At 41.9% G+C, this 22,664-nt stretch overlaps 1 protein-coding gene across 2 annotated transcripts in view; it reads right to left on the bottom strand.

Annotated features, from left to right (window-relative positions):
- mmp16a (matrix metallopeptidase 16a (membrane-inserted)) overlaps positions 1-22,664 on the bottom strand; it is a 74,842-nt gene that overhangs the window by 7,001 nt on the left and 45,177 nt on the right. For both annotated transcript variants that reach the window (XM_085286471.1, XM_085286472.1), the window contains 3 exons: positions 19,652-19,813; positions 15,156-15,367; positions 3,701-3,839 (listed from right to left, as the gene is read on the bottom strand). In XM_085286471.1, coding sequence (XP_085142597.1) covers positions 3,701-3,839; positions 15,156-15,367; positions 19,652-19,813 — 513 coding nt within the window. The remainder of the gene's footprint in view (positions 1-3,700; positions 3,840-15,155; positions 15,368-19,651; positions 19,814-22,664) is intronic.

The following is a 22,664-nucleotide window of genomic DNA, read 5'->3' as shown; positions in this document are numbered from 1 at the left end:
CGCTTCCTCCCGGCCTTGATACGCCACGCTAACACGCCACACCCTGAGGTTAATAGTGACCCGTCCCCAGAAAGAATGAGTTCAAATTGATTCATAAAAAAACTCCCAAACTTTCCCTTCTCTCACTCTTTTTTCCCCCCAATCCCACATAGAATGGGATTCTCCGTTCTCGCTTTCTTTTTTAAATTGGAGTCGACTTGCATCGGCCTCCACATAAAAGTCGAGCTTCATCTTCAGAGCTGTGAGGGCTGCTTTGATGTAGTGGTGGCTCTGGCATCTGCTGCACTGCAGCGACTAATCCCCCCCCGCCTGCCTCAACAGTGTATGAAAAGTGTTATATAGGATGAAGATTTGTTCCAAAAAGGAGACGCCTCCTCTTTACACAGGCCACACACAAAAACGGGAAAACCAGGAACCACACATGCGCCTGTGAGTACTTAACTTATTATGCATACGCACATCCAGTGTGACCCCGTGGCTTTAATGTCTGCTTGAAATCATCGCGTTCAGATCTGGAAATGTATTCTTCGACACGGCGTTTAAGCAAAAATCATCGCAGGCTTTTCCACGTACAACAAACAGCCTATGGAGATTCTAAGTTTGTCAGATATTCTCCCATAAAACTAAAAACTGCTACAACTGCGCCGATGGAGCACGAACCGTGCTGACTGATACTACTGAACATAAACCAAACATAACCCCCATTTCTCACAAAAAACAGAAGTGTAAACTGACTGCTATTTTGCATGATACCTCCATCTGTAACCCTGTGTTATAAGGTAGGGAACAGTAAATGTACTAAAAGGTTACACTGTGTTAGAAGAGTTCCTGCTCAGGACCCGAGCATTCACCCTTTCAGAGCCAAAATGCCAGGGTATTAATGTTTTGGCTAAAATTAGATGCTCTGTCCTAAATGTTTTATTTCGTCTGAGGCAATGAGCATTCATACCTAAATTCATTATACCGCCCCCTCTTCTCTACTTAATGTTTCAGATTAGAATCTGCTGCTGAAAATATCTTTGTTTGAGACATTTTATCCTGCATTTAGCTATCGAGTACATACAAAAACCTCTTCATGGGGCAACAGTTTTACAAAGAACAGCCAAAAACAGTAAAAATGTTAATAAAAACTTTATATAATTCATGGAGTTAACATTAGCTGCAACACTTGGTAGCTAGCTCTGATGCAGAAGTGACAAGCTAACAGTAAGTGGCTAACAGTAAGTGGCTAACAGTAAGTGGCTAATAGAAAACATACGTTACTGTAGAGTATTATATAAAAAAAACACTTTTTCTACTTTTGTTTTGCTTTATTAAACTTCTGTTAAGTTTTGAGTGTTTTTGCAGCATGTTTATATTTGCCGGTGTTTTCTTAAATTGGAGAGCATTTGACCTCTCATGGCCACCGTGAATATCTGCACTGACACAATATACCACACAGGAAGAGAGCCAGACATAAGCAGGATACCAAATACCTGTGGCTGTGTATAACTGTAACCAGCACCATGACCTCAAACTTGAAATAAGACCCTACAAGAATACGGAGAAAACCTCTGAGCAAGCATTTGGAAACAGTGGGAGGAAAAAACTCCCTTTTAACAGGAAGAAACAAGAACAAAGCAGAACCAGGCAAAACTGGTTGGGAGTGAATTCAATGACATTTTTAATTTAAAATTCAATGTACACGCCAATACTGGTCCAGCCTACAGCTCGAGTTCAATGTGAGAGTTTTGATCATCTCTAAGTGATTAAAATTGGACGTGATGAGCGAGTGGTGAGTGTCACTGATCTTTTATGACTCTGGAGGGGACCATAGGGTTGCCAAATGAAAATCAGGTTATATTTAGAAAGACTTGAAACTATCAATCAAAGTCATAATTTTCCCATAGATTTCTACAAACCTTTATTCTTTCTGCAACGATAAAAGTTGCCCCCTGCTGGTCATTAGAAAAAATGCAAGTTTAACCTACCACATTAGCCGAGCCTGCGTATTGTTCTGCTCTTAATCTGAAATAAAACAATATAAGCCATGTCTGCATAATTTAGATGTAGGGAGTAGCTTTGTCTGTCCTCTGACACAAAAGCCTCAATCAAGCTCTGATTGGATCCTGCCTCCCAGGAGGAAGATACATACCCCTATATGTGTGCTGTGCATATGCAGGGCGCCTCCGAGTAAAGCTGCAAAAGCCCATGCTAATCTGATTAATTTAATTTCAATTCACAACACAGCTTCTTATTAATCAACATTTCTCCATGTAAAACACTCTTCTTCTAAATCTGCCTGCATGGTGTTGCCAAACTGTGAATGGTAATTCTGTAAGGGCATATAGCCTGATTAGCAATCCACACAGCAGGCCCGGTTCGACTGATGCGTTTAAAATTCATGAACTTCTTGCGTCTCTGAAGAATTCAGCGAGGGAAACAACTAATACACTGACATTGGCGTAGGAACGAAGAGCACACTCTTAATGTATACTGTGTCTGTTTCCAGACCTGCCCAAAAAGCACTAAGCTAATCAGTGTCTCAGCCATGACAGCCAAAGCAGACTCCAACGTCCCCATCTGTGGATGTATTTTAAGAGAATTCATCAGACGAGAGCTGTTCAGAGTATATTCAAAACGCCTGGTTAGACGAGGAGTTAACGTGCCGCCTTCTGCTTTCTGACCGACTTTCTTCCTAATTTTTCTTCCAAATGGTGACAGTCAGAACAAGGCCTTCTGGGAAATCAGCTGCATGTGTTCAAATGAAAAAAGGCATTCTGTTAGTATGAATTTTCTAACTCCACCGCTGCCCAGTAAAGAGCAGGGTGGAGGAGAAGGCAGCGAAATCAAACTTGCAGAGCTCGTGGCACACCCGGGACCAGCAGTCTGCATTTCCAGGAATTGTTTGGTGTTGGAAATAGAAACGAGTTTGAGAGAAGATTTGTAGTTTTTTTTTTATCATCCCAGCAGAGTTTCGTTGTTACCTACGTCTCCTTTCATCAACACCCTTCCTTCCCCGCCTTTCCCTGCCTCCCGTCCTCTCTGTGTGTATGCAAATACGAGGGCCGTGTTTGTTTGCTGCTTCTTTTAAGTGGCTTTGCAGCTTCAGACATAATTAGTCGTAAAGCTGTGTTTTGGGGGCTCAGTCTAGATTTGAATGTGAAGACAAATCTTTCAGCAAAGCAAAAAAAAAAGAAAGAAGAACAATTAAAATCACGTCTCATCAAGCGGCGAGGCTCTCCTTGCACATGCTGTTCCAGTGATTTCCTAGACCTGTGCATACAGATTGTGTTTAACTGCAGTGGACGATTTTATATGAAAATATATCACTGGAGCAGAAAAATGCAACACATGCATTATTAAAAGGCAAAACTGTTTGTGGTAAACTTTCCTACCAAAGCAAAACAACTGCTTTAATCTTCCCCAGACTTGCACTAAACTCTGCAGTGCTCAGAGGGAGCATGATAACATAAAAAAATCCCTCTATTTTCAACATACACACATGGAAATTGAATATAGGAGGAATGAGCGTCCAGCTTATATAAGATGATGACTTGTAGGGATAACAGAGCAGACATGGAGCTACTGTAAGCCGGGACTGCACGGAGGCAACTGGGCTACAGCACTGCAGGATCAGATAAAAAGCTTTATGATGCTTTGCCTGTAATGAAAAACAGCTTTACTAAACAGTGATGGTGGTGGAGTGTAAAGGACTCACCTTTGAAGAAGACAAACTTGCCCTCGCTGTTCTCATAGACTGCGTCTATCTTGGGCGGCAGGCCTCTCCAGAACATTCGGATGGGCATGGGGTATCCCTGCATTACAGAGTTATCTTTCACCCGCCAAAACCAGTGGTCCTGAAAGGGAACAGAGGACTATGTTAGGAATAAATGAGAACCTTTAAAGGTCTGACACACAGATTGTCAGAGGTAGAATATACCCTTAGAAGTTGAAAGCATGATGTCTGCCGTCATCCTATAAAGGCCTTTTTGGCAAAAAACCCCAACAAAAAACCCAACAAAAAGCCCGCTTAGCGAAGATTTAGCTTTCCTCTTTCAGTGCAGCAGCAATCACAGGAAGAATCCAGTGTGTTCTAGAGAATAAGACGCACGCATGTGTGAAAAACATCATCAGAAGATCAAGTAGGAAAAAATGCACATGAATGTTTCTAAGATCCCAAACAACACGCTGCCCTGATCTAAGAACAGAAACAAACTACAGCTATAAGGAATTTCTGCATATAGTGACACAGCTGGCAGTGAATCTATCTGATACGCTGAATTCAGGCCAGCGCCTTGCTTTGCTGCTCATGCAACAAAGCCTGCTGGTGACAGCCGTGATGCTTTTAAGACACACATGTGCTTTCTCAGGTTGTCTGGAAAGCCTCGGCGACTGTCGCTACACATGCAGAGCCTGAAGAACATGCTGGGAAAACCATCAAGTAACAGGGGCAAAAGTGATAGTCAGGAGCTTTATGAGGACCCAAGGGGCTGACTTCTTTTTTTTGGGGGCGGGGGGGACAAGTGGAAGGTGTGTCTTTTTGATGTTGGATGAAACTTGATAACAGAGGGAGCCGGGGAGAGACACAGCTGCAAAAGCCATTAGGACTCAGAAAGATGTCCCACCCTTTGGCAATGAATGGCCAATTGCACCTCCTTAACACGCTGGGCGCTCGGGCCAAAAAAGCCCGACCTCGTAGCGAGGGATGCAGGGGAGACAGCACATCATCGCACCCTGCCTCATTCACAGCGAAAGCTAAATAAACAGCCAATTTATCAAAGACTCTCTGCACAGCTCTCTTTCTCTCTCTTTGTCTAATCCAATTGTTTCTCTGGGACTCTGCACTCTCCCTGGACTCGTCCTCCTCTTTCTTTTCATTTTCCCCTTGTCTCTCATTCCAGTTCCTCTGCTTTTTCCTCTCCTCTCCCACTCTCGCTCCACACCTACTGCCTCCATAGATTTCAGTTGTTCAGCATTTTCTTCTGTACGCGGCCCGGCCGAGTAATTGAAAACAGATCAAAACTGTGAAATCCGAGCCATTTGAGTCCTTTTGACTTTATAAAAAGGGAAAATGTTCTTTCTCCCGCCTGCCCCAACTTCCCACTCCCACTCTGAAAACAAAGCTCGGGCGACTTGTAGAAAATTTCAGCAGGCGCTTCTCAATTACAGGAACGTTCAGAATAATCAGAGCGAGTTCAGTCTTAGCGAAAGATGGAAATATCACACCGCTCTCCGCTTTGAGGAAAAGGGCGGTACGGAGTTTATCAAGTATACAGTCTCGTGGCACATGACGATGCATTCAGAGCGATGAGGCTGAATTCAAATCTGGTTTCTACAGGAATATAAATTCTGCCCTCCTGGATAAATAAAAAAAATCTGGTTCTACCGATGAGTTTTTGTGCTGAGGAAAGTTTGCGAAGCGGATCCCAAACCGCCTCGCCGACAGCTGAACCGAGTGTTTTGTTGGCAAAATCAATACTGCACAACACACTGGTGTACTGCATGAAGTACCTGACCTGCTGAGCTGACAAATCAACAAAACACACACACACACACACACACACACACGATGGAGAGCACTTTGCACTTCATTAATTCTGAAATGAACAGGTATCTGTTTAGCGCATTAATTCATGAGGATTCTGCCGCAAGATGACTGGCAAATAATCATTACACAGAGACACCAATCAGCAATCCCGACTAAAACCGTGTGCCTAATTAATGCTCGGATCCTCCTCGTTCCACCTTAACAGCTCTGAACCACCGCAGCATTGACACCTGACCTGTGGGAATATCTTTTGGTGTCTGCTACTAGTAGGGGTGGGGAAGATTATTGATGACTGATAGATTCAACAAACAAAACAGCCTCAAGTATCACTTGAGATTTACAGTGGCGCAAAATACTAAAATGAGGCGCAAATCAGCCATAACATTACACTGAATGACTACAAAGAGGCGAAACAACAACAGAGTGAAGCCAAATGTGCCCAGACAGCCAAAAAAACTCGAAATGACTACAAAGAGATGCAAAAAAATCATAAAAGTGACACCAAAAAATGAGAAAGAAATGCAAAAGAACAAAAAAATGCAATAACATGTACAGAAATCCAAGACAATTGCATATGTAGGCAAAATGATTAGTAAAGCGTGCAAGTGAACAAAGTTACACAAAAAGATGCAAAACAGCCATAAAATGACAACCAAGTGACACAAAATGACCACAAAGAGAACACAACAACAACAACAACAACAGCAAAGTGGCGTCAGACGTGTACAGAGATCCAGAAAATCATAATAAGACCAGCGATGCAAACGACCATAAAATCACAACATAAAATGGTAACCAAGTGACACGAGACGATTAGAAAGCGAGGGGCAAAAAAACGATTACAGAGATTCAAAACAACTCAGCATCACTAATCTTTGTGAGCCGAGCTGAAACACACTGGTGTGAATTACACTACGCGTTCACACGCCGACCCTTCACAGCGGCATGCTGGGTACATGACTCAATCAGACTCTTAGAAAGTTCGAGGCTGATGACTTACAGACTTTGCCCCGACGTAAAGCGCCAACACAGGAATGAAAAACAAGAACACGGCACATTTAAGAAGTGACTCAAATCGTTGAACACTGCATAAATACTTATCAATCAATGAAAATGAAAAGAACCGGCGTGAAATCTTTCTGCAAAGGACAAAAGAGCAAGTAGACCGCCCTGTTATTAGCAAAGAACAACAAGTGGAGACAATGAAGCTATTCCGAGAGATCAACGCTTTTTTGAATTTGTTGTGTAAAAATGAGGTTAAACCTAAAAACCTCGACACCCACGTCAGCCCCGGGTAAGCATCTGCTGCCGCCTTTTGTGTTTATGTGCTGAGAGAAGAGGTGAGAATATGACAGGCAGTGATATCTGGATGACAGCCGCGTTGACCTCTCACTCGTCTAACATGACGCACGCACTCGGCTTGAGTCGTCAGCAGAGCACGGGTGCAAATATTTCAGACGGATGAGGAACTGAACTCTAGAAGATTTTTCTTAAATACATGTGCGCTGATGCATTTTGTACGCCTTCTACATGGAAATGGAAATGGGGAGGTTTCCATCTCGCTGCAGGGCAACCTGCTAGTGACAAATAAAAGCTGTTTCATGCCAAGAAGCAAGACTGCAGGGACGTAACTGTAACTGCTGTAAATAATGAAGCGCGACCTTCATCAGCGCAACAAAACACGGCAGCTTTCACTTCTCAACCTGCAGCTCTTTCTTTCCGTTAGATTTTAATTCTAATACGCCAGCTTTACAGTTCATCTTTGTGGGGACATTTTCCAATCCAATAAATGTCAGCGTGGCGCTCTGTGCACGATGTAAGCCTCCATCCCCAAAGTCAAGAGTGCAGAACGGTGTTTAGCAGCTCCGGCATCAAACTGCCAAAATGACTGGCTGTGTTATCAGTTTCTGCAATTTTATACTCTGAAATAAACTTCAGTCGTATTTTTTAGAGAACAAAAAGTGATTTCATGGGAAACAACAATTGCAACTGTTTATTTTAACTAGGTGTGTTTATGTTTCGGGAAAAACTATGTTATCATGGGGAAATTTGCCGCTGCTAAAAAGGCTAAAAAGCAGGGGTGTCAAACATAAGGCCCAGGGACTAGAATTGGCCGAGCAATGGCTATAATGGAAAATACGATGGATGGCATAAATTTGTACCTGTATTTGCTACACCAAAGATAGAATAGATAAACCACAGAATGACTTTCTGCTTAGTGAGCAGAACTTTTTCTATAATTTTATGCAAAAAAGCTGAGATGTGCTGTTAAAATTACACTTCTTCATCTTATATTAAGATATCACAGGGATTAAATTAGTAGTTAAATGTCTGTAGGTTGACAGAAAGTCAAGTTTCACTCCTCTTGTCTAACCTGAGATCAAAGTGGGCTGTACGTGGCCCCTTGATATAAAATAAGTTTGACATTCCTGCTCTGAAGCACTTAGGTACCAATCTCACAGGAGGACATTAAACATATGGTAAGAGAAAAGGATCAGAGAGTTAGCTTAGCTTAACATAAAGATTAGAAAATGGGCAAGCGGCCGGCACATTTCAAACTGGAATGTGGGTACAGATTAAAACAAATGATAACACATAACACATTATTAAGTGAAATTCAGAGGTGCTGGTAGGGGGTTTGTTACCTTTGAGCATGCCCAAGCTGGCTGCTTCCCCCCTGCTTCTCATCTTTCTGCTCAGTTAAACTAAGCTAAGCTAATCACCCAGAGGCTTTAGATTAAAATTAGACACGAGAGTGGTGTTCAGCTTTTCATCTCTCTTTCTCTTTGAATTCTCAGGACACCTGAAAAAGAAGTCTTACAATTGTCCAAAAACTGAATTGGTGGCATTAAAAATCCACTCCAGACGCGCGCTATTTTTGGACTCTCTCTCTCTCTCTTGCTTTTCATTCCACTGCTCAAAAAGATATTAAGAAGACACGACAGCTTACTGCCCATTTGGCAACTGCTTTCTCATTAATGGATGTCATAGTCAAGGAGCGTGGCTCCGGCATCGGCAATCCTGAACAGCGAGGCGCCCCGCGGCAGAATCCCCTGCTCTATATCTGTCCACACGAAGGAAGGAAGTGTCCCTCAGTGAGTGGGCGAGAGGGGTGGTAGTTTCCATTTATTATATGTCTATATAACGGGCAACGCACCAATAATGGAAGCTAGAGTAGATGAAAGCATTAGTGTGTCGAGTGTTGGGTGGAAGCTTATATATAGACCTGTAGGGGAAAAAACGTATACCTGCATGTGGGCACAACAAAAGGCTCTAATCCTGTCCGTGTAATGCAGCTACAAGTGTCCGAACATAATGAGTCACTGTTAAACGACAGCAGAGACATAGTGGGTGAAATGAATTTGGAGATTTAAACTATCACCTAACAAGAGCTACAACAATTTCTATAGCACCGCTTTCACAGAGAGGTTTTACTGAACAGTGAGCTTTAATTAAAAAAATTAGCTTTAGGGATAAAAACTACTTTGGGAAAAAAAGAAACCTTATAGCACAAAGAAAAGCATGAGCACAGTAATTTCCCTTTTTGTAATCCTTGCATCCTTGTTTTGAATTCTTGCTCCATAAAGGCAATACTGCAGCTATAAGAAAAGCATGTTGTAGGGAATGTTTAGTTAAAATCCTCAAATCCCTGTTTGGATTTTCTGCCTCTAAAAACTGACAAGACAGCAGTGAGCCATAAACCCAAATCCAAACTTTAATTATGATGTCTGAGACTCCATCCATATTTTACTACAATCCAAGCCTGATGGGAATTGAATGAACTCCTGGAAACTTTTTTTTGGTCTGCTTGTTGTCAGACAGCATAAGCGTCACACGCGGGCACGTTTGCGGTACAGCGGGAAAAAACTGGTTGCAATTAAAGCCCGAGAAAGCACTCTTCACCAGTGTACGCATGCATATACATGAATGTGTGTGCTGCTTCCAGCTCCGGTGGGAGAGCATATGGCCTGCGGGTTCACAGAAAGTTGAACCTGAAGTGGCTGCGACCATAAAACAACAGTAACTTTGTAGCTTTACGGGGCATTTACCGTTGACACTGGATCTGTGAAGTCATCGGTGAACCCCGGGTGACCCCGTGTCACCTCACTAGGAAAGAAAAATGAGCCACCGTAAAAAAACCACCTTTAACAAGCATGACTCCCGGCCTGGCTGTGTAGATTAATGTTAACCCGTATAAATCAGACATCTTTCAGCACTGCTTGAAAGACTAGTCTATCCCAGCATTCTTTATAACAAGGACTTCTGCGTCATAAAGAGCCACAATCAGGGCGTCTCAGCCCTGAATGTTACTCATCGATCCTGAATCTGTAACGTTACGTGAAAGTGGAACATTTTTCCCAGCGAGTCTTTGATAATCTGCTCTCCATTTTAAATTCACAGGTGGAACATGTGAATATTTTCTAAAAACAGAAACCTCTGTCTCTGCACGGCAACGTTGTCGCTCTTGATTCACTGTTTTCTGCTGCTGTTTTAGTGCCACTCGTTAAGAATACCTGTTCTGTGAGCATCTGAAGGTCTAGAACAGCAAAAATATTTGATGAGTATCCGACAGCAATCATCCAAATATCCTGGTTTGATAAGAGATGTTCCGTATACAAACCTGTAGCCTCCTATATGTTTTAAAACAGAATACTTGCGATATCCAAAGTTTCGACATACATCCTCATCAGAGTTCTGCCCTGAATGATCATTTTAAATACAACAATACTTTTTCCTGCAGCCTATTTTTCCTTTTGCAGAGCAGCGGGTCCATGTGAAAAGAAATCCAAGCTCTGAATTGCTCTAACAATGAGCTGCAAAAGCCTACTATGATGCATATCAACAATGAAATTGCACTGAAAACCCCACTGCTCCCAGTGAATTTCACCAGATCACCTTCACTTTAAAGCTCCCTACTTTACATTGCTGGACCACCTGTCAGGGGCGGCGGGACCGCTGAGATCTCTGCTATAATGACTTGGCATCGACTGGCCTTTGGTTTTCCAAAACAATCAAGCTGGGATGGTGAATACAACCCAGTTATGTGGGGCCAAATGGACCCGCAGAGCAAAGTAACCAAGCAAGGAATCAATCGAACAATCAAGTAAAGAACAAATCAGCCTTGTGAAGTTAAAAACCCCCTGAAAACTCAGCGAGCCATCGCTGCAGCCAGTCTGTAAACTCGTGCGTGTACATTGGCTGGTTCTGAAGGGAATTTATCAGAGTCCGGAGTAATCCAAACATCTCTAATTATGATTCCAGATAAACTGTTTTACAGTTGGGCAGCTTCATCTACCAGGAGGAAAGAGGCGTTAACACGATACGTCAGTCTGCTCGCAGAAAGTTGGCAAAATACTCACTGAGAATCAAGAAATATTAGGACCACCTGCTCCTCCAGAAAAGCACACTTGGAGATGGAATCCAAGTCAAACCCGTGCTCCCTTATTCATTTCACTTCACTAAACACACTTGATTCACGGGCTGAGACGCAGATTACTCTAAGGGGAGAACAAATCATCATGACTCTGATATTGCTGGTGGTCTTAACGATGTGAACACAGTGGATTTACAGCTACGCTTACATGTGTTCTGCAAATCTTTCCCCTTCGCTCCCCGGGATGTTTAGGAAAATGTGAGGCGGTGCCAGCGAAACGCTGAAAGCCAACAAAATAATGGAAGCACCATGCCAATTTAACATAAGTGGATGCCCACTTAAGCCGAGCAATTACAGGTTCCCCTGCTTATTTATCACACTATCATTAACTAAGACAAATTGCAAACATGATGTCTTTTGCATACGGGTTGTTTTTCAAGCACTGTGCACATAAGCTATCATACATCACAGCTTTACGTTACAGAGTTTGTGAATTATGAAACAATTGATAATACAGTGCTTAATAGAAAAGTGACGGGACTAAGCCAAATGATGCGTAACAAAACAAGGCTGCAGTGTACAGATGAGCAGCAAGTGCGACACAAAAGAAACAGCTGAAATATGACTTCATCAAAATGCTCCTTATCGTTTTAATATCTGTTTGCTAAAATGGGCTCTCTCCCCACAAACCATCACATCTCTGCAGGTCCATTGCATCCTGGAGAACTATTGGAACATACAATAATAAAAATGATTCTTTTATTTTGAAAGTGTAAATATAAGTAAATAAATCCTAGCAATACACAAAAATGAAATCAATACAAAAAATTACTGAGCAAAGGGTTTAGGCTAAAACTTTAGCTTATTACACTTACAGCCTTTTATAACAGGTATTCATTCATAAATAACTGGACATTATTAACTTCAGCTTATTGTTATTATTATCTATATAACTAGGAAGCTCATTCTCCTTCTCTTGACGATACTTTAAAGATATAACACATTTTGGGATCACCTTAGCAGAAGGCATCGACAATATCATTTCCTAAATGTTGCCAGCATAAACAAAGGCAGTAAAATTTTAGCCTCATTTAAAGATAAAAGCCATTTTTACAAAAGTTTGACCTTATTTGACCTTGAAGAAGAGGTCAGAGGTCCAAGGTGACATGGCATTTAGAATCAGCATAGATCATCACCTGTATGTTGTCAATGCAAACAATGGCAGGTTTCAATAGTTCCAAATAGCATTATTATCACTTTGACCTTCAGATTAATCTATTGGCTTTAAAGGAGATGTCAGAGGTCAAATGTGACATGCTATTTTAAATCTGTCAACAGTACTTACTATATGCTGACAATATACACCACACTAAGAATCGTACTTTCTAAGTTACGAGCCTTTTTGTCAGTTTTCCACCAATAAATCGTGAGGATGAGCTTGAAGATGTCGGTGGATGGAAGCCAAATTTTAGCATGACCCCCTCTACACCCCTACAAAGTTCTAGCAGAATTCATTCACAATGTTCGGAGCTATCGTGTGTCCTCATCACAACTGCCAAGGACGTTTACCCCTTTTACAGAAATACATCTTTCCAATATTTACACTGACCCCTGCCTTTTAAACATACTAGTGTCTAATTTTAAAGAGCCTCTAGAAGCAGATTCTTTTGTGCTTTACACATCTTCAGCACAGTGCTGAGATCAACAATATCCTACAATTGTAAGGTGTGAGTTATATGAAATGGTTGGCTCATAACAATAAAATCATGACATCCCTTGTTTTAGGTCCTCACAGTAAAGCAGCGGAGCACATACACAGCATCCTTCCACCAAGGCTGAAAATTCACTCAACACCGAGCATCAATAGAGTCTCTTGATCCAGAAGAATCCAGGTTTGTGTCTGAAACCTTCTTGTGAATATAAGGATGATTTCTCACCTCACTGTTTTTTTCCCATTTTAATTGATATTTAATTGTAATAAATAAATATAGTCTGTGGGTCAAGCCCCACCTCTGCAAAACTGTTGTTTCTGAATAATAATTTTTCAATAATCCTGAATCCTGCAAACAAACTAAACCAATCACATAACCTCTTTGGCAAAGGTAAATATATAGGTAGCCATAAATTAAAAAAAAATAACGAAATATTCATGTAGACTGTGTTGGATTGTAGTGTTATTTTATGCCATGTTATACCCCGAATTAAAGATTGTGAATTATTATGTAGATTAGCGTGTGTTCATTAAAATCATCGTTTGACTCAACCCGACCGGACCAGTGTTGTTATTGTGGTTTTTTCTCTTGTTTCCATCCCCAATTTTGAACCTTAACAACTGAGAAAAAACAATGCTTGGATATATAAACAGATTAGATATAAACAATATCAAAGTCATGCTTGAGACGACCAATGTGATAAATTAAGACCAGGAAACTTCTGCAGCAGTGAACCACATTTTAATTTCAGACGCTGGGATCACTGGGACAGATATTTAGAGCCTTTCTCCTTCACTTCCTAAAGTCATAAAACATTTGGCTGATTGCTGAACATCTTTTTTATCTCAGCACTACCTCTGAGCTCTGTAGACATCCCATGATCCTCATCACTCCATCAGGACAGGCTGTTGCCCTGGGAGTAATGAAGGCTGACAGTAGCTGCTGCTGCAGGCACCATGTGAAAGAGAGAGGCTGGACTAGACTACTGTGACAAGCAGGTATTGTTTCCACAGCCAAACCAGGCTCAGTGTGGGCTTCCAGTCTAATTTTGGGTAAATATCCTTACAGGCAGCAGCTTCAGCTCCACGAGTCCTTTTTTTTTTAATTTATTTTTTGAGTCAACAAGAAGAAAGTTGCAGCGAGGGGTGCAGAGAGGACGAAAACTGGTTTTACTCTGGCTCCACAAGTCTCTTATTTAACCAATGAATACTGTCTACTTATATCCACAGAAAATACAGTCACACTCACATAAAGCATTAGAGGCACTCTTTCTCCTTTCTGTGGAGAACACAGGACAGCTTTGTGCAGCCCCAGGGTTTTTCTCTGTTCCTTACTGCATGTTGCCAAGGTCTCGCTCTCACAAGCTAAGACCAAGGATAAAGATGTGTGTTTTTTCTCTTGTACTGGAATGAAAACCAAGCTGAGCTTCTCTAGAGAAGGAGAAACTGTATTCTACTGTGCACTGCATGCCTTTCCTTCTTTGTAAATTCTAGTTCAATAGACCCCAAGTTAACTAGGAAGTCTTCCTTCAGACATAATAGCCTCTTTAATAATGGGATAAAATACAGAGGCAACAGCTTCAAGAGAACAGAACAGGTTCCACAGTATTTCCACAAGCTAGAACCGCACTGTGAAACTGTGAAATAACTTATATTACCATCAAGTGAAGTTTTTCCACACTATGCACATGCCAAACATGAAGCAGAATAACAGAAAAAGCTCTTATTTAGGTAATAATATTTAGATAATCCTCCAAACTTACAGCAATTTATTCTGCATGTAACTACAACCCAACTTTAAAAAACAAAACCAAAAAAGTAGCTGATGATAACAAGCAGGATGCAATCAATTTAAAATCATGTATATATTAGATCCTATTATATGTACTATTGTGTATTAAACGATTACACATTTTATATTACACAGATTTATAATACATATTTACAATATTGTTGTTTCAAATGGAGATTATATCCTCAAAGCTAAACTTTGTCAATATCTGTTTAATCCGATTAGATAAAGTTTTCTACTTCAGTTATTTCGTGCTGCAAAATGAGATTGTTGAGCATGCTAACACTGACCTTATGACCTGTCATGAATCCTACCATAAGACCGAGCCGGGCTGCTATCAGTCTGAAATTGAGCCCTCTTGTTAGTAGGATTCCCAGTGTATTTTCATGTATTTATTATTAATTGTGTTTTCATATATTTAATAAAATATTTATCACAATTTTTCTCTGTTGGTCTTAATTAAGACTAACAGAGATGGACTGTAGGGCCAGGTTGTTCTTGTGTTGGTGTTATCAGCTAGTCAAGTTATGTATTACACCCAGACGTATGGTGCAGGGATGAAGTCTCTTCTAGCTCAGTGGTGATTTGGACTGGGAACAATGATTTCTGTGCTCCCACACAGCTAAGAGATCCAGGCTATTGGTAAAAGAAAAAAACAGCTCTTGGGTTAAAAACTTGAGATTGCTGGAAACAAACCAAACGTGAAGAGCCCCTAGCTTTGTTGTGATATCACATGCTGTTGTTTTACCTTGAAGACGAACATCTCCCTTCTCAGTATGGCCAGGGTGTTGAAGCCTCCATCGCAGATGTTGGGTTTAGCATTGGGCTGCGACGGTCGCGTAGGCAGCATTGGGAGTTGCGTCTGCCTGTCTTGTTTACGAGGGTCCGAAGGAGGATGGGAGCGAGGAGAGGGCGCCGTTGGCAAAGGCTTGGTGGGCTGGGGGAGTTTATCGGGCGGCCCTGCAGGGAGTCAGAGAAATACATCTTATACGTCTCCGCAACATGTTGTTTTGCTTTTTCATTACTTCACCAGTTGAAGCTAACCAGCACTCTGATCTTGCAGGAGAAACGAATGTTCAAGCCAAGTTTGGTGGTGCCACTTGGAAAAACAACAACAAACAAACAAAGGTAAGAAGTGATGAAGGCTGCCAACGAGGACTCAACAAAGATATGAGAGAGAAAGGAGTCCACGGATAAACAAGATGAGGTCAGTGGGTAGAAATCAGTGGGTAGATGTTAACGCTGCCAAGTTTAGAGATTCAGCTTAGCAAAGCATAATATCATACGCTATAAAGACACAAAAAAACATCAGAGCAGAATTAGGTTTAATAAATGTAGATCATGTGATTTCATGCCAAATTCATGAATTACTGTACGTGATAAAGGGAAAGGAGTTATGCACACTGAGGCAGTGGCTAATAACAAATGGGCGTTGCCTATGAATAACGCATGACGCTGCATGATTAACGCACTCTGTGACTGTAAGGGGATGAGGTGCAGACAGACTGAGGAAGACAAGACTGTGACAAGACTAACGCTTGTTCCATGGTACTGCGCCTGTGTCACGTTTGCGCAGGTATTTGCCTGCGCAGAGCTTTCTAGAGTTGTTTTCAACCTGTGCTAAAGAGATCCCGTGCAGACTTCCAAAGATAGAAAATTGCAGTCTTAAAAGTACAGACGCTCATTTCACGTCAGCTCTTTGTGCTTATAATTTTGCTGACTGATTGGACCAACAATAACACCACATACTTGGCACGCTAGCCTCTATCTGGCAGCAGACGCTTTCTGCAGGTAGACGTTTCGATCCGTACATCCCTACAGTCTGCCAACAGAGACCAATATTCAGCCCATAACGTGACAGAAAGACCTCACCTTAATCAGATAAAATGTATGATTTTAATGGCCTTCCATTCTTTCAGCAGACGTTCACAGACTTGCAGAATCAATGCCAAGGCCCACTGAAGCTGTCCTGGCAACATATAGTGGCTACTTAGACATTTTACGTTGGCTCTTCCTTTAATGTGTCATCCATCTGTAGTTGACAAACCAGACAATCGCAGGATTAAGCCATCACCCAGTCCACAAAACTGATCAGCGGGTCTACACGAGAGTGATTCCATTCACTGACTGAAGTTAATCCCCTGAAATACATCCCAGATTAGTGGAGCCAAAGTACTCTGAAGTTATGTAAGCATGGGGGAGATTCACAGTCAGATGGACGTGTAAACAAACAGGCAAATGTGTACTTGCAGCTACATTGTGGTAAACCGACGACAAGAAAAGATAAACACAGCTTTTTTTGGGGGCAGATTTTGGCTCTTTTGGTCACCCTGTAATTTCAGCATCTGGCTGTTGTTAATTTACTGGAGATGTCCAGGTGGCCCACGTGTTACACCAGTACTGTGGTGACTGGCTGGACCAATCAGCTAATTCCACCGATCTGTGCACTTGAAACAGGAATCTAATCAGCGAACTCTGTGGGTGGGAGTGGGAGACAAACTTCCCACACTTACAGATATTAGTGGAACACAGATGAAAACCAGCAATGCAGCCTAAGAACAAAGGAGCTGGAGAGCCTTTATAACCACAGAATTCATTCATGAACCACTCGTAGTTCACGTTCATATTGCTGATCTGTTTGGATTTAAATAAATACTGTGTATTATGTAAAACACTCAACACAAAAAGTTCAGACATTTTTCATAGTGCATGTTTGAGGTACTTATTTTATTTTTAGTGGGCTACATACTGAATTTAGAGCACAGAAAGAAAAAAAAATCAATCCTATCACACTAGTATCGATCCGATACTGATACCAGCATGAGTATCGATACTATTGATATTTGGCTCGATTTGCATCATGGTTTCACCTTCTCATGTTGCAATTCCCTGACCACTACCTCAGCTGCTGCTGACCTCTCATCCCTACTACTAAAGCCATTAGCAGGATGTGAAGAGATGTAAGTGCAGAAACAGGAGGCCTGTGTGACAGAGAAACTTCAGAAGTATTACGTGACAGTCATGGTGGAGTAGTAAAGGATAGTGTTATTGCTGTAGCTGACTCCAGGGTCACTACTGATATGTTAGCCAATCTATGTGGACATACCAACTAGCAATGTGGATATGCTGACGCCTGTTTTTAGCATGCTAGTGTGGTTAAAGATATAAATGTGCAAAGAGTGAACATATACAGAAAATGAGAATATCAATATTGGAGTGTTTTATTGTTCATAATGGAATTATGACACAGGCTAATGGTCATGGTTTAAAGGAAAAATATCAAACAAAGATTTAACGAGGCCTAAAAGATAAGACATGTGAGACTTTTAAAATTTAATGCAGCTCTTGTTGGGCATCCGGCCATTTAGAAGTTTAAGGCAGATTTACCCTTTAGTTATTTATGTAAAATTAGATTTAGCTCATTTTGTTTTCTTTAAAAGGTCCTAAAAATATAAACTCCAGCCCAACTTTTAAATCATGTTTACTGTTTGAGGGCTTCAGCTGAATTTCAATACAATTATGGCCTGAATAACATTAATGATTTTTGTTTCTGTCATCCCAGTCATCGACATCATGGTGCCTGAGCTCTGCTGCTTCTGTAAAAAGGAAGTGGGCTCTGAGAACGCAGGAAGTCATTAAGTTCAAAGCCCAGTGGGAACATTTGGATTTGTCCAGGAAGAAAAAAAGATTACATGACAGAAATGCCACATCTATAGGTTTGAATGTGATCTGTACTTCATTCTTTACAGTTTCAAGCTGCCAAACTTTTTATTCACATAAGTCAATACATATCGAATGCACTTTACAGTGTTTTTTGTGACTACGGTTCAAAGAGTTGAAGGAATAAACAGAAGCAGCAAAGCCAAAACGTCCAAAAACTCTAGAGGTCAACTGATCCTCAGCAGCTCTTAGCTTCCCACAGTTCCTCGTATGATTGTGCCCGACTCTCCCAGACTGCAAGCCAACAGCTGTAAATGAACGCCAATTCACTCGCATTTCCTTCACATCTCCTTATACCGCTTCACCTTCACACAGAACCAAGTCGCACTTTTTTCCTACTCAACCTTAAGTGCATCACCTTGTACTCGATGTAAGCTGTGTACCTCCCACCTCTTCTCCTGTTTAGTACCACATCTAGCACCGGCACTGGCATGTGGAAAAAAAATGGAGGCCAATTACTGCGAGGGGGGTGGGGGGTACGAAGCTGAGAGCAGAGCTGTCATCAGTCGTCCTGCCCTTCAACTCTTGGTACGACACAGAGGAGAGGGAGGGGCAATGCAGAGGAATAAAACACGAGAGGGATGAAGAGAGATTTGATCGCTTGCCCAGGTCTGTCACTCCCAGAGGGACGTGCCCTGACCATGTAAGCAGATGGCAGGTTCTATGTGTGTGCGCGCATGCAGCCATTCAGCAGAGTGTGACTGGTGTACAGTGTCGACAGCAGTAAGGAACGATGCTGTCATTCGCCAACGAGTCGTTTCCGAACTTAGATGTCAAGCTGAGGTTGAGACGACAGCATCGGCACTCCCGATAACACATTTAAACATTAAGGCTTCCGCCTCCACAAGCCAGCCTCGTCTGAATTATCATTACAAGTATCCAGACTGATAACTGATTTTTGTCACTGCAATCTACTAATTCAACTACGAGTGAAAAAACCGAAGAAGCAAACTCTGTGGGTGCTTCCATAAATCCTTTGCCGTCAAATTGAATTTCACACTGCCGCCCCAGAGCTATATCAGCTTTATGAGAAGACAAAGCACTGTGCAATCAGCGTCTGTCAACTCCAAATGTGTGTCGATGAGGGATGCGTGCTGTAGGCGCTCTGATGATGAAGTATGATCGGAAATGTAGGTCTTAATTGAATTCAATTTAAGTATTTGAGCCTTAATTTGAATCTTGGTCTTAATCTTATTTCTGTAACTGTGAAAGTTTGTTACAATAACGCAGAAAACAAGAGCTCCAGGTGAAGGAAGATGACTTACTTTAGCTATGCCAGCTTCATATGGTTAGGTGTGTTGGGCAGTGTACTTATAGTTGAGCTCTTACATGGTCTACTGACTTGATATGTCACAGGAAGATGACTATGAATGCTTAGTATGTTATTGGCTTGCTTGTATGACAGCTAAAGCCTGAAGACTAACTCCTCAGACCACACTGATAAACTCTAATACTTGGCTGTGTCCTGCGTTTGCTTAACAAATTGCTGAATTTAAATAAAAAAAAGAAAAAAAGAAGGCTTACCATAAATTTTCTGGATGCCTAGCAGGTCATCCATTGGTAGTTTGAAGTCATCCGTGTCCATGTACTGATAGAAAGGAGCCATGATAGCTGTGGGGTCGTTGGAGTGTTCGAGGCCCAGTGCGTGACCAAGCTCATGGACGGCTACCAGGAACAAATCGTTACCTAGAAACACGAAGAGAGAGTGAAGGAGAGAGCAGCTCTGTCAGTGCTGTTGGACGTAAACGAAAACAAGCGAATTCGGAAAGAAAAAGAAAAGAGAAAACGTTGTCAGCCCCGGGTTATTGTGGCTTGTCATGGTCCACCTGTTCTAGTGCCAGAGAGGTTCCCTCAAAATAAGGCCAAGTTTTGAAAGTTTGTACAGTCGTGTTTAAATAAGCAGCAGCCCTACAGGGGAAAAGCTGACTGTGTCTTACAATATGCATCCATACATATATAAGGGTCTATGCATGAGCACAGATAATCCACCATCTGCGCTCCTAATCAGTCCATCTTCAGACAGAAACACAGGCTCGTACACATACACGTGTAATAAATACAAGTGCACTTCAAAGAGCACAGGCAACCCTGCGAACTGTAATTAGTCTCTAGCTGCGGTAAGCTGAAGACTACACTGGGTTCTTGACCTCTCGACTCAGAAACTCTCTGTGGCTAACAGCCAAACCCCAGCCCAACCCTAGCTGTATTAAAGCTGAGATATTTGGGATTGAAAGCCTCCTATTCCTCAACTTACGTCACTGGCAACCAAAACAACAACAAAAACCAGTCCTCCTCATCCTCCTCTCTGATGTTCTGCCAGCGTTTTGAATCTGACCCATAAAGAAGCTCATCATCATACAATTAGGGTTAGACTGCTACGTCTTCTATTATTTGTGGCTATACACGGGCTGTCTGTGGGAAACTATTAACCTGATTCCAATGAGACGTCTTACGCTGCAATATGTTATTGCTGAACTTCAAAGGAAAGCTTTTTTTCCTAGCTGTCAGACACAAAAAGTTATGGTTTACCGTTATGCATGAAAATGTAATAGCAGTTAGACAAAGGTCGGCTGGAGTTTAGAGTCAAACTGGTCAAAAACAAAAAAATATGGGGTGAGGACCATCACCTCGCAGCAAAAAGGGTATGCTCTGGATACTCTGGCTTCTTCCCACAGTCCAAAGACAAAGATGGGGTTAGGCCAACTCGTGACTCTAAATTGAGCTTGTCTGTCTGTGTTAACCCTGCGACAGACTGGCCAGGGTGTGCCCTGCCTCTCGTCCTGCGATGCTAACCTGGATTAGTGGAAGAAAATGGCTGGAAGAAAAAAACAAAAAGGATTTAATGTGTTTTGAGGGGGGTTTCTTTTGCACTCTCCAAGCTGCCATCTCTCTTCAGTTTTACCTTTGCTTTTTTTTTTCTTCTCCCCCCTTATCGCAACAAGACTCAGTGGGGATAAGCATCACTTATTCATTGGTGTTCCTACGAAAGTGAGGCACTTATCTGCTGCAAATCTGTCACATGAATAACGCTTCAGCAGATACAGAGACTGAGATTTAGATCTCTTCATCGCAGGTACAGTGCGATACTTAGGAATTTACGGACAAGGCTACAACAGAGAAACGGGTTAATTGGGACCTCATGAATGATATTTGACTGTATAAATGTCAGCAGGTCTTTATAGGCATGATGGAAAGCTCTTGCGTTAATACCCAGGTTTTCGCTGAAACAGCTTCGGGTTTCAGTCCAAGTCGTCCAATGAAAATAGATGGCTTGTAAAAGTTAGAGAAGTGTAGAAATTGAGGCAAAATTTATGCAAGCTTGTAATATTGAACAAGTGTCTGAAGATGTGGTTTATAGCAAATAAAGAGAGGCAGAGAGAAAGAAAGGAGATAAAGAGGAGAGAGATACAGCTAAGTGATTCAGGAATTATTTGAGGAGGAAATCGGGCGAGCCAGCTCTGCAGCTGAAGATCTTCCACCCCCCGCCCGAGTTGTTTCCTGGGATAGCAGCGGAAGCAGAAGGGTAAGAGTGAACAATTAAGTCTAAAAAAAAAAGAAAAAATCAAATTAATTCTATGAAAATAGCCGGTAGAGTTACAGCACACAAATGTGATGGTGGTCTGTGAAGAGATTTTGATCTTAGTGTAGCTGTACACGTGCTTGCTTGATTTACCCACACTAACTGGCATCATTTATGACTTCATAAATCATATTAATAACTCACTGACCGCATCAGCACTCACTGACTCACTGACCTCTTTTTCTTTTCTTACCAAAAAAGACTTGAAATTGAGAAATACAGTATATGAGAGCTATTGCACAACGAGTTCTGACACTACAGATGCTCAGGTCATCAGTTGCACGACTTAAGTGAAGAACTGTCTCTGTCGTTTTCCGTCTCCATCTCGTTCCATCGCTCAATCTTGAGTCAGCCTTCCTGCCTCCCGGGTCCCTCTGAGGTCAGTGTCGTCGCTTTGACTCGGCTGCTTATGTAAGTCACGTTGTGTTAGATGGGGATGTCCTGTCGACCCCGGGGCCACAAACAAAGCTAAGGCAGTTTGTACCGCCTGGCTAATTATCAGCTGGAAGTTACAGAGAGCCCAGAGAGAAAATGGTGACGCCTAGACAGACGTGGGTAGATGAAGAGGATGGAGCCAGATGAAAGAAACAAAGAGCAGTGCACAAGGAGGGAAACCAAGCGAGATGAAGGTGAGAGAAAAAGTTATAGAATGGGGAAACAGAGGGGGGGAGACAAAGATTTGATATAGTGGATACATAGAGAGATAAAAAAGGTGAAGTAAACCAAGGAGAAAGGGCGTTTGGAGTGATAGCTACATGAGGGAAACTGGGGGAGAAGGATGATAAAAAGAAATAGAAAAAACCTGAGGCGAGGAAAACGATAAGGTTCGGGACAGTGTACTATCGTGTAAGAGTGCTCCAGTATTCGTTCAATCACAGAAGACGAAAATGATGAATTACACGACTCCAACCTCTGACCTTGGCATTTATAACATCGCTCTACTGTCAGTGGCCCAAT

Source organism: Mchenga conophoros, linkage group LG9 (genome assembly GCF_057382185.1).
Source record: "Mchenga conophoros isolate Kocher_MC1m ecotype Shallow Benthic linkage group LG9, M_conophoros_male_GT1.1, whole genome shotgun sequence".
Lineage (NCBI taxonomy): Eukaryota > Metazoa > Chordata > Actinopteri > Cichliformes > Cichlidae > Mchenga > Mchenga conophoros.
The sequence above is the reverse complement of the archived record's forward strand: the minus strand, read 5'-3'. Positions and strand labels throughout refer to the sequence as shown.